General features: G+C 39.3%; 1 protein-coding gene across 3 annotated transcripts; it reads right to left on the reverse strand.

Annotated features, from left to right (window-relative positions):
• Positions 1 to 342: 342 nt before the first annotated feature.
• akap1a (A kinase (PRKA) anchor protein 1a) lies at positions 343 to 14,089 on the reverse strand. Of its 3 annotated transcripts, none has more exons than XM_077242105.1 (12): positions 14,027 to 14,089; positions 12,709 to 12,912; positions 10,813 to 11,582; positions 9,474 to 9,580; positions 7,010 to 7,136; positions 6,826 to 6,932; positions 5,509 to 5,686; positions 2,635 to 2,790; positions 2,491 to 2,553; positions 2,254 to 2,327; positions 1,818 to 1,877; positions 343 to 963 (listed from the first exon to the last, which is right to left on the reverse strand). In XM_077242105.1, the coding sequence occupies exons 2-12, from the start codon at positions 12,891 to 12,893 to the stop codon at positions 901 to 903; spliced, it is 1,890 nt and encodes a 629-aa protein (XP_077098220.1). In that variant the 5' UTR covers positions 12,894 to 12,912; positions 14,027 to 14,089; the 3' UTR covers positions 343 to 900. The 3 variants fall into 3 exon arrangements, with proteins under 3 accessions (XP_077098220.1, XP_077098221.1, XP_077098222.1); XM_077242106.1 differs by having other exon boundaries at positions 13,973 to 14,054; XM_077242107.1 differs by having other exon boundaries at positions 834 to 963; positions 1,818 to 1,914.
• Positions 14,090 to 14,389: the final 300 nt, after the last annotated feature.

A 14,389-nucleotide genomic window follows, 5' to 3' on the forward strand; every position in this document is an offset into this window, starting at 1 on the left:
ACAAAAAGATGAATGTACTAATAAAAATTAGCATCCCTTGTTATTAAAAATTCGAACTAAACCATGCATTATGGAGCCGAATATCCTTCTTTCCTCAGCAACTCTGAGGTGACGCTGAAATACTCAAGCAACAAACACAACATTTACCTTATCTAACAAAATCTGTTATGCAGGTTCTTTAGGGCAGTACAAAAAAAAATAGGATTTTTTGGTTGTTTTAAAAAAAAAAAGCTAAACTATGTTCAGATCCTAGAAGTGGTTTGTAAACTTTTAAGCTGCATCTTGATTTAAATGTAAGGCAAAGTCAGCATCAGCACAAGGAAGAGTAAAAAGCACAGCATGTTTGTGATACCCACAGACCTTTTACTCAGTGAGATGTTTGGCAGCGTCAGTGTGAGAGTACAGAGCAGTGAACCGTACAAGTTCATTTCAGCAGGGTTTCATGATGCTCTTCACTGCCGCAGTTCTTAAAGGCTTTACAGTCAAAGAGTCCCACACTGCCCCCACCCTTATCTTACAGAAAGAAACCTAAATACAAAGACCAAGAAAAGAACAAATATTTGTAAATTACAACAAAATAAAATATATATACTTCATTATCAAAATACCTGAGTACAACACAATCTTTCAAACCATCAGCATTCAAGAGACAATCTTAGAAAACAGTACAATATTAGCAACTGTTCACATCACATTTACTCTGCAATGCATTCTGGGAAAATAACTTAATTCAATTATCCTTTAAATAACAACAAATAGCATCATATCAACCATTTAAAGAGAATGTTTCAAAAATCCAACAAAATCACCATACAAAAAAAAAAAAAAATACAAAAAAAGTGGAAATCAATGTACTGTGCGAAAGGGAGTTCAGGAGAGGATAAACGAAAAGCTGCGACATCACTGTCTCTCAAACCAGGTGCAAAACCCTTGTTCAGCCAGTAATCTGTTCAGCAGAACCACCTGCAGACACACACACACACAAGTTAAAGGGATAGTTCACCCTAAAATGTAAATTCTGTCAGTATTTACTCTCCCTCATGTTGTTCAACCCCGTAAGACCTTCGTTCATCTTCGGAACACAAATTAAGATATTTGTGATTAAATCTGAGAGCTGGATCACTCCTCCATAGGCTTCTAAGGGATTGACACTTGTTCCCCGAAAAGTAATTAAAGACATCGTTAAAATAGTCCAAGTGACTACAGTGGCTCAATCTTAAGTTTATCAAGCGACGAGAATACTTTTTGTGCGCAAAAATGAACAAAAATAACGACTTTATTTCAACTATTGATTTCCTTCTCTGTGGGCGTCGAGTGAGTTCACTAGTGTAACAGCGCAGCGCTTCTGTGTTGTACGTCACACGCATCACACACATGACCAGCGTCGGCCAATAGTGAGCCTACGTGTGACGTAGCTCTACGCTATCACACTACGCTAACTGACTCGAGGCCCACAGAGAAGGAAATCAATAGTTGAAATAAAGTCGTTATGTATGTTTGTTTTTGCGCACAAAAAGTATTCTCGTTGCTTGATAAGCTTAAGATTGAGCCACTGTAGTCACTTGGACTATTTTAACGATGTCTTTAATAACTTTTCGGGTAACAAGTGTCAATCCCTTAGAAGCCTATGGAGGAGTGATCCAGCTCTCAGATTTCATCACAAATATCTTAATTTGTGTCTCGAAGATGAACGAAGGTCTTACGGGGTTGAACAACATGAGGGAGAGTAAATACTGACAGAATTTACATTTTTGGGTGAACTATCTCTTTAAAGCTGAAATGTAAGGATCTAGTGAAGAATAATTAGCCATACACACCTCATCTCCCATCTGTTTCCACATGTGCACCAGAGGAAGGCCGTCTTGACTGCCTGTCACCTGACCATAGACAACAACATCTGTCACGTTCAGAATTCTTCCAAAAAAAAAAGAAGCTGTTTTTGATCGCCCAGTGCAGTTTCTCAAACCGTCAACTGCGACTTGATGAAAAGGAATTAAATTTGAAATATTGTATTTGTTAACCTGCAAGTCATGTGACCATAAATTGACTGTGAAGATGCGAATGTGTTGTTAAATTACTAAAATACCAACTTAATCTAAGGGGATATGTCAAGTAAATATTTATCTGAAACGGGTTTAGCTGACAAAGCAGTTTGAGAATCCGCAGCCAAGTGAAATAATACAATACAGAGGAAATAATCTATATACAGAATATACAGGAATAACTGAAAAAAACGTGTTTGTTTGTTATAACCTTGATGATTAGGGCCATATCTGCAGTTAATTCCTCCAGTGCTGCTCTGGCCTCCAGGGAAGACTCCTCCTCTCCTATCAAAGCAAATAAATTCCTTTTCATTCTTATCATAATTCAGTATTCATTTGATTTGATTCATTTAACAGTTTACAAAATGTACATACGAATAATAATATACAGGTGTAGTACATCCCTGAGCAGCAGCACATCACAGAAAGTAAGAGGCTTATGTTTTACCTGTCAAAGGCATGATATTGTCTAACAGAACCTCTGTTGCCTGGAACGGTAATGTCACAAAGTCTGACCTGTGAAAACAAAATCTTCAAATATCAGATTCAGATCAACAATCACAGACAAAGGATCAAACCAAACGTGAGCCACCTGACCTGATCTGCCTGAGGGTGGCGCTGTTCACGGTGTCATAACCTCCATTATCTACATATCTGATATGAGCCATGCCAGACTCAATGCAGTACTGGATGACCTGGGCTCTCTGCCAGCCACTTCCTGTTACTGGAGCGGCACACACCACCCCCACTAACAGAGAAAGACAAAAAATAGACAGACTTCCTCAACTACATGACAACAAGCAATTCTAATTATTTTGGGAGATGATCACACTGGCACTTCATAACCCCAAATTAGGGGAGAAGCCCTGAAAGGGCGTATGCCTCCGTTGTATCCGTTAGTTTTCTTATTATTTTTCAATAGCAGCCTTATGAACCGCAAGTAGGAAAATGATGAAATTTGGCACACTTGTAGAGATGGTCATGAAAAGTAGTTGGACCAATTTTTGAGTCTCTAGGACCAACTCTATAGCGCCACCACCAGTTCAAAATATCAACATTGAAATGGTTATAACTTTTGAATCCTTTCATATAGAGAAATGAAACTTAGTACACCTGATTCCACTCCTCATGCTGATCACATTCAATATCTTACATTAAGACTCCGCCCATTACAGTAGTGGCCATTTTGAAAAGTACAGTATTCCGTTTTTTCGCTATTTTTCCTTCAAATTTTGTCCAATTCTTATGAGAATTGGCTCAGATGATCTTTGTACTGAGCCTCACAGAAATGACTGAACAGATCTTTTTTATTCATCTTTGTTCAAAAGTTATGGTGTCGCAAACTTAACGAGGTCGGCCCAAAATTGGTTCAGAGGCTGTATCTAGGCCAAAGTTCGATCAATCGAAACTAAAATTGGTACGCTTTATCGGAAGCATTATCTGAGGGTCCATGCCAAAGTTGGGAACAGCGCCACCTACAGGTCATGAGATATGAAAAATGGCTATTTTGGCGAATAACTTTTGAACAGTTTGTCAGATAATCATAAACGAAAAGTTATTAAAGATATCGTTAAAATAGTCCAAGTGACTACAGTGGCTCAATCTTAAGTTTTATCAAGCGACGAGAATACTTTTTGCGCGCAAAAACAAACAAAAATATTGACTTTATTTCAACTATTCATTTCCTTCTCTGTGAGCCTCGAGTGAGTTAACGTAGAGTAATAGCGTAGAGCTACGTCACATGTAGGCTCACTATTGGCCGACGTTGGTCGTGTGTGATGCGTTTGACGTACAACACAAAAACACTATGCTGTCACACTAAATGAAATGACTCGAGGCCTACAGAGAAGGAAATTAAAGGCACACTATGCAGGATTTCTGTTTTTGTCAAACAGCGCCTCCTAGAGTCGCTGTAGAGTACTTGTATTTTAACGTTACTGTCGTAAATCCCACATGCAGAGCGTCTCTGCACTCATGGCCTCTGCACTTTACAATAATAAAGTAGCCTACCTGCGTTAGGCTTACCTGAGCCTAAATGCCAGATGACATCAATAAAGTTACATCATGTAGGCCACGTCGCATTATTTCGTAACAATGTCGTCCGTTATGATGTCGTTAGACATGATTATTTCAATTTATCATAATAGTTCGCAAATTGCGCTCATTTACACTATTTACAATGTGTAGGCTTATTTATGTCCCGATAATTATGTGAGATATTGACAACTGTTCTCGTGATAATCGCAGGAATCAACTTTAACAGTGAAAGCCTGAGCGAGTGGGACTCTTGTCCGGTTCCTCGTGCTGTCAGATTCTCGTTTCCTTTTTCTAGACTCTTCCGACCGCGCTTTCTTCGTTTTTTTCCGCCATTCTGAAAACGCAGGTCCGATGTTTACTCGTGTCTGACTCCTCGCTCGGTCAGTCTGTCGTTTCCTCTTTCGCTGTTCCTCCGACAATGCTTTCCTAGCTTTCTGCTTCGTATATGCCGGCTTAGCCATGACGATAGTTGTTCTTATACCTAGCCGGATCCTGGATGGGGGCGTGTATGCGTGTAACGTGTGCAGTGCCGTAAAGCAATTTGTAACATCGCGAGAGCTGAAATCACGCGATACTTCCTGACGGCGGTCCGCCAGCCCAAAGTTGCAAGTGCGGTTTTTCCACTCACAGGCACCGGGGGGGGGGCGAGACGACCACCATTCAACCCGAAAAGAGTCACATAACCATTCCAATAACTCCGAAGCTGTTCAGTTAAGCTAAAAAATCTGCATAGTGCTGCTTTAAAGGGTAACTAAACCCCTGGTTAGAGCCTGACTCTACCCACTTGCAATATTTGAAAAATGCTGGAAAAGTGGGCAGAGCCCAGCAGAGAACCTGAGAAGCGTCTTTCTTTAGGCAAGGGTGTGGTTAACTGGTGGTTGCTTACCTCACGAACCACCGCAACATGCAATAGGAAAATTCAACTGCAGTAGCCACCGTTCAACCTGAAGAGGGCAGCACTCAGATGTTTTTACACCATATATTGTAGAATTAAAACACTTTAAACCCGAATGTCAAAAAAATTACTTGAATCAATGAACAGCAATAATAAAGCCCCAGTCTCACAGATCATTAACTAAAAAAGTTGGTTTAGGGTTTAGTTACCCTTTAATAGTTGAAATAAAGTCGTTATTTTTGTTTGTTTTTGCGCACCAAAAGGATTCTCGTCGCTTGATAAACTTAAGATTGAGCCACTGTAGTCACTTGGACTATTTTAACGTTGTCTTTAATAACTTTTCGGGGAACAAGTGTCAATCCCTTAGAAGCCTATGGAGGAGTTATCCAGCTCTCAGATTTAATCACAAATATCTTAATTCGTGTTCCGAAGATGAACGAAGGTCTTATGGGGTTGAACAACATGAGGGAGAGTAAATACTGACAGAATTTACATTTTTGGGTGAACTATCGCTTTACGTAGGGGTCTATCTACCTTCGACAGGGGTGGGCAGGCTGGGACATCCCGGCTGAGAGTAGCAGAGCTGCATGTGCTGGATGAGGGTGGGAAGGGCCTGATAGGATGGATGCTTGTGCTGCTGAACAAACAGGTGAAGACCCGCCTCCATCTGCGACACAATCACCTCTACAAACACATCCTGAGGCAGCAGCAGCTACAGAGACAACAGAACAACACACACAAGGCATACATTAAGATTTGAAAAAAAGAAGTGTGAAGTCCGCACACTGAAAAAGCTGCTCCAAAGAATTTATTAGCAAGGCAACGTTTCGACCATCAGGTCTTCATCAGGCACCTACCTCAAAACCACCTCAAAACACATCATGGCAGGATATTTGATGTTACTGGCATCAAACTTGGTGTGATGCATCTTAAGGCACATATTTTCCACTTAAATTTCGGTCTGTTCCTCACACAGAATTTTGAATATACAGTGCCTAGTATGAGTGAACACACCCATGCTAAAGTTGACTAAAAAGAGGAATAAAAAAATTATTTTGGAAATTAATCTTAGGGACACCTATTTTCTTTGTGAATGAATAATGTATCGCACATAAATAAATGTTCTTCCTTAAAATACAGGGTGCATAAGTCAGGACACCCCTATGTTAAAATCCCATAGAGACAGCAAATTTTATTTTTAAAGGCCAGTTGTTTCATGGATCCGGGATAATATGCATCCTGATAAAGTTCCCTTGGCCTTTGGAATTAAAATATCCCACATCATCACACACCCTTCACTATACCTGAAACTGGCATGGGGAACTTTCCATAAGATCATCTCTCAATGAAAATCATACCAGCTATTAGGCTAACTAAAATAAAACCATACCAATCTCTAGGTGTGGTGAAGGGAATGTGATGATGTGGGATATTTTAATCCCAAAGGCCAAGGGAACTTTATCAGGATGCATATTATCCCGGATCCATGAAATAAGTGGCCTTAAAAATAAAAATCTGCTGTCTCTATGGGAATTTAACGTAGGGGTGTCCTGACTTACGCACCCTGTATTTTAAGGAAGAACATTCATTTATTTATGAAACATTATTCATTCACAAAGAAGATTGGTGTCCTTAAAGGTTGGATTTTTCCTCATTTTTTAAATCAAGCCATTAAGATAAATTTCCAAAAGGTGATGTTTTATTCCTCTTTGTAGTCACCTTTAGCATGGATGTGTTCACTTATGCTACCCACTGTACAAAACTGAGCCTCACAAAAAACTTGAAACATAGCACATTAATCATAAGAACCTTTTATGATGCTCATGATGTCAAGATTTTAAGAGTCCTCACCCAGGTTGTGATAGGCAGGCAGGGCAGAGGGATACAATTACTCAGATCCAGATCTTTAAACTTCTTCCTGATGAGTGAGAGAGCATCATCCACCTGCTGCTGTGAGCCTGGACGAACACAAACACATGAATTCAGCGCTAGGCTTTAGCATTGATTAGGTAGCCATCATCATGGGAAAACTCACCATGAATGTGGCAGATCTGAATCTCCTGAGTGAACGGCAGCGTGGAGACGTAGATCTTTGCTCCAGAGCTCTGCTTGAGGAAGTTCACGAATTTCCCCTGCTTCCCGATCAATCGACCAACCAGATGCTGCAATGACAGTTTTAAATCAGCACAATCCTTCCTCATACAGACTTCCTGTCACTCTCCTTATATCAGTAATACAATCCTCAATGGACAAACACACACAGTATAAAGGCCTTCATATGTCCTGAGCTTGAGCTCTTCTGTAGTGAGTCTAGTACTTCAAGATCACGTATCATTTCTCTGCTGTGGTGCATCTCCGAACACGTTCATACACAAATGTAATAAATGAGTTAATAATAATAATAATGTTTATTTTTTATAGCGCCTTTCAAGAACCCAAGGTCGCTTCACAAAATAATAAAAACAGTTGACAGACAAAGAGACAAGCAATCTGCTTGTTATAACAATTAAACAAACAGAAAAGCAGATGGAGACAACAACCAGTAACTATAAATAATTAACATGAGAAGTTAGACAATCAAAGAACAGTATGATTATTCCCTAATTAAAGCAGTTTTTTGGCCACCGTTTTGTCTCAGAATACAAGTGATTGTTATTTTAGGGATTCCCATTAGCTACAAATTTGCGACATTTTCAAAATTATTATCTAAAAATGTAGCCTTTTGTCATTGCGATCATCTCATGAATGTTTTGCTGCTTAGTATTTAGGAGCTTTTAGCCTGTCATTATGCAAAGTTCTTAGTTATTTCCACAGCTCTTGTGAAGGTCGCTTCACAAAATAATACAAACAGTTGACAGACAAAGAGACAAGCAATCTGCTTGTTATAACAATTAAACAAACAGAAAAGCAGAATAAAGAAAGCATTTCTTTGATAAAGAAAGCATGTAACATAAAAAATGAAAAAGTGGAGGATAGAGAAATAGAATGGAAAATAATTATTTACTGAGCATGGTGAATATATGAGTTTTAAAGGTCTGTAGGTTAGGGGTTGCACGAAGATCAGACGGCAGCTTATTCCACAGCTTAGAGCCTACAACACTAAAAGCCCTACCGCCCACAGTAGAGTTTATACCTGCGTACGACAAGCAAATTGTCATTGCTAGATCTAAGGGTCCGAGCAGGAACATATGGTTGCACTAACTCTGCGAGGTATTTATGTGCAGGGCCATGACAGGCTTTATAAACTAAGACTAACAATTTAAACTGGATGCGATTGACCACAGGAAGCCAGTGAAGTTGGTAAAGGATAGGAGTGATATGTGCAGATCTTTTGTCAAATGTAAGGGCTCGAGCGTACCATTTAAAGGCGATGTATAGCTTTGGTGGGTAGGCCGCTATATAAGGATAACAGTTTCCGCATCTGCAAAGTTAAGAGAGGTGCGTATGCGAACATTATTCCCAAGTGAATGAAGCACGATTCAAAGGGATAGTTCACCCAAAAATGTAAGTTCTGTCAGTAATTACTCTCCCTCATGTTGTTCAACCCCGTAAGACCTTCGTTCATCTTCGGAACACGAATTAAGATATTTTTTATTAAATCTGAGTGCTGGATCACTCCTCCATAGGCTTCTAAGGGATTGAGACTTGTTCCCCGAAAAGTTATTAAAGACATCGTTAAAATAGTCCAAGTGACTACAGTGGCTCAATCTTAAGTTTATCAAGCGACGAGAATACTTTTTGTGCGCAAAAACAAACAAAAATAACGACTTTATTTCAACTCTTCATTTCCTTCTCTGTGGGCCTCGAGTCAGTTAGCGTAGCGTGATAGCGTAGAGCTACGTCACACGTAGGCTCACTATTGGCCGACGCTGGTCATGTGTGTGTGATGCGTGTGACGTACAACACAGAAGCGCTGCGCTGTTACACTAGTGAACTCACTCGACGCCCACAGAGAAGGAAATCAATAGTTGAAATAAAGTCGTTATTTTTGTTTGTTTTTGCGCACAAAAAGTATTCTCGTCGCTTGATAATCTTAAGATTGAGTCACTGTAGTCACTTGGACTATTTTAACGATGTCTTTAATAACTTTTCGGGGAACAAGTGTCAATCCCTTAGAAGCCTATGGAGGAGTGATCCAGCACTCAGATTTAATCACAAATATCTTAATTCGTGTTCCAAAGATGAACGAAGGTTCATCATGAGGGTGAGTAATTACTGACAGAATTTTAATTTTTGCGTGAACTATCCCTTTAACAACCTGACTGATGTCTGAGTGAAAACATAACGAAGAATCGAACAAAACTCCCAGGTTCCGCACATCTTTTGAAGGCCTAATCTGGACAGCATAAATATCAATTAAAAAAAATGCCCCGGTAAGCTCTGTGATTTAGGGCAAATCAACAGGATTTCGGTTTTACCAGCATTCAGCTGTAAGAAGTTCCATCAATATCAGTATGTGTGTGTGTGTGTGTGTGTGTGTGTGTGTGTGTGGGACTCACCGCTGGCACCTCTATGTCCCAGAGAATGATGGGAAGGGCCGGAGGCGGAGCCAAGCTGCTCACCTGATCATCGGCACTAATGCAGCTTAAACCTATATCACCTGAACCTGGAGACAAGATCCATATGAATGTAACACACTGAGATATTTTTGACTGCTTTGTGATTGAAGCATCTGTCTGACTTAAATACGTGTATTTTATATCTTTCTTTCTTTACAGATATCTGTAACAGGCAAATAAATTTATCAAAAAGTTGATCAAAAGTTTGAAATCAATAAGTGTTTAAATGTAAGTCGCCCATCTATCTTATGATTACCAAGGCTGGATTAATTTGATTAAAAAATACAGTAAAAACAATACTATTGTGAAACATTGTTACAATTTAAAATAACTGTTTCAGTATATATTAAAACAAAATATATTCCTATGATGGCAAAGCTGAATTTTTTTTTTAGCATCATTACTCTAGTCTTCAGTGTCACATGATCCTTCAGAAATCATTCTAATATGCTGATTTGCTGCTCAAGAGATATTTATTACTATATTGAAAACTGTTTTTGCTGCTTAAATGTGCAGTATGTGATTTTTAGCGGCATCTAGTGGTGAGGTTACGAATTGCAACCAACAGAAGTTACGGTGGCCGACAGGAAAATATGTCATCGTCTGAGACAGCAGAGAGTAGCAGTTCAGCAATGAGGTTTCTTTACAAGGATAAATTAAGAAATTATGTTTAATGAATTATTCAGTAAAACTACATGTTATTGCGAATATTATTGTTACTTGTTCATCGTTGTGTCAGTGTTTTATTCGCTGAACTAAGCTTGCTTCCTTGCGCGAAGAGCAACATAGTAACGAAACGCGTTTGTTCGTTTAGGGCCACCGTAGAAACATGTCGGTGCATTTCAATGATCGGGAACCCGCGGTGTGTGTAGACACAAACTGCTCATTCTAAGCTAATACAAATATAACGGTTCATTAAGTAAGGTCTTTATACACCACTGAAAACTTCTTTTTCAAGGTAGTGAGGAAACGCGCTCTGTAGCGCTGTGTGTTCGCTGTCGGCTACGCTAGAAACATGACCACACAATATGTCGACCTCCATAGAAGGGGGCGCCGGCGGTTATGGAGATATAAATGTCTCATTCTAAGCTAATAAAAACATAACGGTTCATTATGCAAGGTCTTTATTCACCACTGAAAACATAGTTATGGATCTTATATTGCATTTCTGTCAATAGATCCTCAGAAATATTACACAATGCACCTTTAAGTTAATTAGTTTCACAATGATCAAACAGAAACAGAACTTCATGAGTTTGAAAGTAAATGTCTCATGTACCTCTCCAGGCCTCCTTTTCTTGCTCTGCCGGGAAGCTGGGAATCATTTTGTCCTCAATGCTGACTATATCCACTTCTGTGGGGGTCATCGAAAAGCATGTGCCCTCCTCAGACAGCTCTGCACCGGATGCATCCTCCGAGAAGCAAGAACCACATCCAGAATCATCTCCAACAGAAGCTCCTAAATGGCTGAGTAGTTTCTCCCTGAATGAGACGGCGTCCTGAAGATATACGTCACCGCTGATGCTTTGCTGCTGAAATGGTTTTTGAGCAGCAGACTGAAATTCAGCCTCCGGAGATCTTGAAACAACGGCAAGCTCATATGGATCAATGGATTCCTGGTTCTTCCAGTCCTCTGCCGCTGCTTCTACGATCTCTTGGACCAGAACAGAACTGATCTTTTCTAAGTTCTCTAAGCCAATATCAGTGGAGAAATCAGACAAGCTGCTGCTATCATGACTATCAAAGTGGACAGAACCTGGCTGTTTCCCCGTAGAAGAGAGACAAACCCGATCAGACTCAAGCCCAGAGTCATCTTCACTAAATTCTCTGCAGTCTGGATGACCTTCACCAGCAATGCTGTCCTTTTCTTGCCCAGTTTGGAGAGTCTCAGGGAAACGAACAGATACTTCTCCTTCTGGCTCGGGTCGGACTCCCTTGGTGAGGCCCGTTACGGGAGAAGTGCTGGTAAGGTTGCACATGTCCAGAACTGGTGAAGGATGGGGATCCGGATCAGAGGATCCTGAGATGTTGTGGTCCATTTTCAGGTTACTGTAAGAGAAGAAAAATAAACAGTCCAGTGTCTGTCTTCACTCTTTCTTCACCCGAAGTGATAAAATAAAATTCTGCATCAAAATTTATAGACAAGACGAGTAGTTTGTTCAGGCATGGTTTGTAGGCTAATCCAAATCTGCGCACATATATTCAAACGCACATAACTACAGAATCAATTCTTAATGCGCATGTGAACGCCATCAGCGTCTATCACACGCGTTTAAAGTCTGTTTAGAGAGAACGGTGTCGTCTTAGCGGCCCCTAATTTAATAACAAATGACCATTTCGACAGAAGTGAATCAATCAAAACTAACTTTAGCTGGAAATAACATTATTCAAGAACCACTATAAAACCAAACCAATCTCTGTTACCTTAAATTATGTTTATCTCTGTAAAGCTGCTTTGAAACAATCTACATTGTTAAAAGCGCTATATAAATGAGGATGACTTGACTCTGGAAAAAGCAAATCTGTCCATTCTCTGAAGGTGAATTACTTTGACAAGTCAAAATACATTTCAGGATAACTTGGCATAAACCAAGATTTTCCATTCTTCAACAACAATGGAAACATTAGTCGCACTGCTAAACGGATGATTTAGACCAGAGGTTTTGAAATATTTTGCTGTAAAAGACCCACAAATATAACCCCTTTCCTCAATAAAAAGGCAGCTATATGAACAAAATGAAAATACAAAATTAAATACTATTTTTTTTTTTTTATTTAGTTGACCGCATATTTGAGATGATAATTTTCTATGCTAAACATGGAGCTCTTTTGGAATAATGTGTATTGTAAAGAATGCTAAAATAAACTGAAATTGGAAAAATACAATGAAATAATCAGAATTAATCTCAGGCAAGTCTTCAGAAAGCAAATTGAAATGTTACTATTATTAAATTTGGGAAAGGTATAAAAAAAAACCTTGTTAAATATATTTAATTAATATCTTAGGGGGAACATTCCCTAAAAATATATTTTGTAAAAAATAATAATAACAATCTCAACATTTGCAGACATTGCACAGCTTGTTGTGACCTCTTAGGGGTTCCTGGAGCCCTGGAGTTTGATTTAAAGCTCCAATAACACGTAAAACAGGACTCATGAATGTTCTGCTACTGACCTTTCACTCAAAATACTGGAGTCGGCAGGGGAGGAGTGAACAGATCTGCTTCTATCCGCAAAACACACCTCCTCTTCAGTCCAGAGAGGAGCTGTCGTCCTCCTCCTCCTCGTAAAGCTGTACCAGCACCAGCCCAGCAGAGTCAACACAGAGACGGAGGCCAGCGGCCTAAACGACAGCAGCATCCTCTTTCCACTGATTCCACTGAGAGAGGGAGAGAGATCAACATCTAATAACCATCCCTAGTCTTGGGTGACACTAGTCTGTAAGGAGAGACATCTGAGCGAGTGAGTCTTGACACCAACCCTTCTCCAATAGAAGACTGAACCAGAGCAATCTCATTACCAGCTCAAATATCCCAGCAACACACAAGCACATGCGGCCCTCTTAAATACAGCTGTCTCCGTGACATTCACCACACACTGTATTTTCTGTTTGTATATAAAATATCCATATATAACATTACAATGTGTTTGCAGTGTAAGGTGCCAACAAAGAAAACCAACAATCACAACCCAAATAGCAAAAAAAATAAAAATTGCAAGAAAGACCACCAATCCAATTTTTGTTAGATTTCTTTTTAAAGTGAACATGTTAATAATTAACCTTAAATTATATATAAGGAGATGTTATAACCTTTTATGCTCTATCAGTGACATCAGCCATTGAAGCAAAAAGTAGTTGCTATGGGTTGAAAAAAATATGAATTTGTTGACAATTCCTCACACATGATGTTTTCATATTTTATGGGGACTTGCCACAGACATAATGGTTTTTATACCATACAAACTGTATATTCTATCCCAACCCTAGCCATCACAGAAAACTTTCTGGATTTTTACATTTTCAAAAAACATAAATAGTATGATTTATAAGCCGTTTTCCTCATGGGGACCAAAAAATGTCAATGACACATGGACAAGGATTTCAGATATTGCCCTCTTTGTAGAGAAATGTGTCCCTCACCATAATGTAGGGTAACTTACTAGGCGTCACACACACACACACACACACACACACACACACACACACACACACACACACACACACACACACACACACAGCTATCAAATTCAGAGCGAACATGAATTAAGACAACTTTTAGGTAAACGCAGTTACAATCAATGGCGTTTTAATCACGCTGCAATTTCAACTTTATGGGATCCAAATCTGTTTTGCGTTGTTTTTTGTTTTAGAGTGAAAGCATGTTAAAAACCAATTGATGCATTTAAATCACAAGCGAATAAATCAAGAAGAAAGAGACCTTCATTCCACTTATATAATAAAAGAATCCGGTGTTTGATGTCTTTCTGCTCACCGTGAAGCTCAGCAGCGCTGGTGTATGTGTGTGACGTCACGGGAACGCACGTGTGTTCCTGACAAATTAATGAATGAATTTATTCAACAAAAGTAAAGACTTGACTAAAAACTGTGTATTTCAAGGCAGTGCATAATATAACATTCACAGTAGTTAGTACATATTTACAAAAAAAATAAAATAATAATAATACAATTACAACGCTGAAGAGTTTCTAATTGGTCTGAAGTGATTGAGGAAGTGTGTGGCGTGTTGTCATGCGATCTCCCGCTCAAGCTGAAAGGCGGGAAACTATGGAACACTTGTGAGATTGATAAGGCTGTATCGTTAACGAAGTAACCTTTTATATTGCTGAGTTTAACA

This window comes from Siphateles boraxobius, unplaced genomic scaffold (assembly GCF_051911475.1).
Source record: "Siphateles boraxobius isolate OS27281-9 unplaced genomic scaffold, OSU_SipBor_1 25, whole genome shotgun sequence".
Lineage (NCBI taxonomy): Eukaryota > Metazoa > Chordata > Actinopteri > Cypriniformes > Leuciscidae > Siphateles > Siphateles boraxobius.

Coding starts and splice junctions, on each gene's coding strand:
- akap1a (XM_077242105.1), bottom strand. CDS start 12,893: ATGCTGCTGTCGTTTAGGCCGCTGGCCTCCGTCTCTGTGTTGACTCTG. Junction 9,581..10,812: donor AGAAAAGGAGGCCTGGAGAG/GTACATGAGACA, acceptor TCTTGTCTCCAG/GTTCAGGTGATATAGGTTTA. Junction 2,554..2,634: donor CCTCAGGCAGATCAGGTCAG/GTGGCTCACGTT, acceptor TTCACAGGTCAG/ACTTTGTGACATTACCGTTC.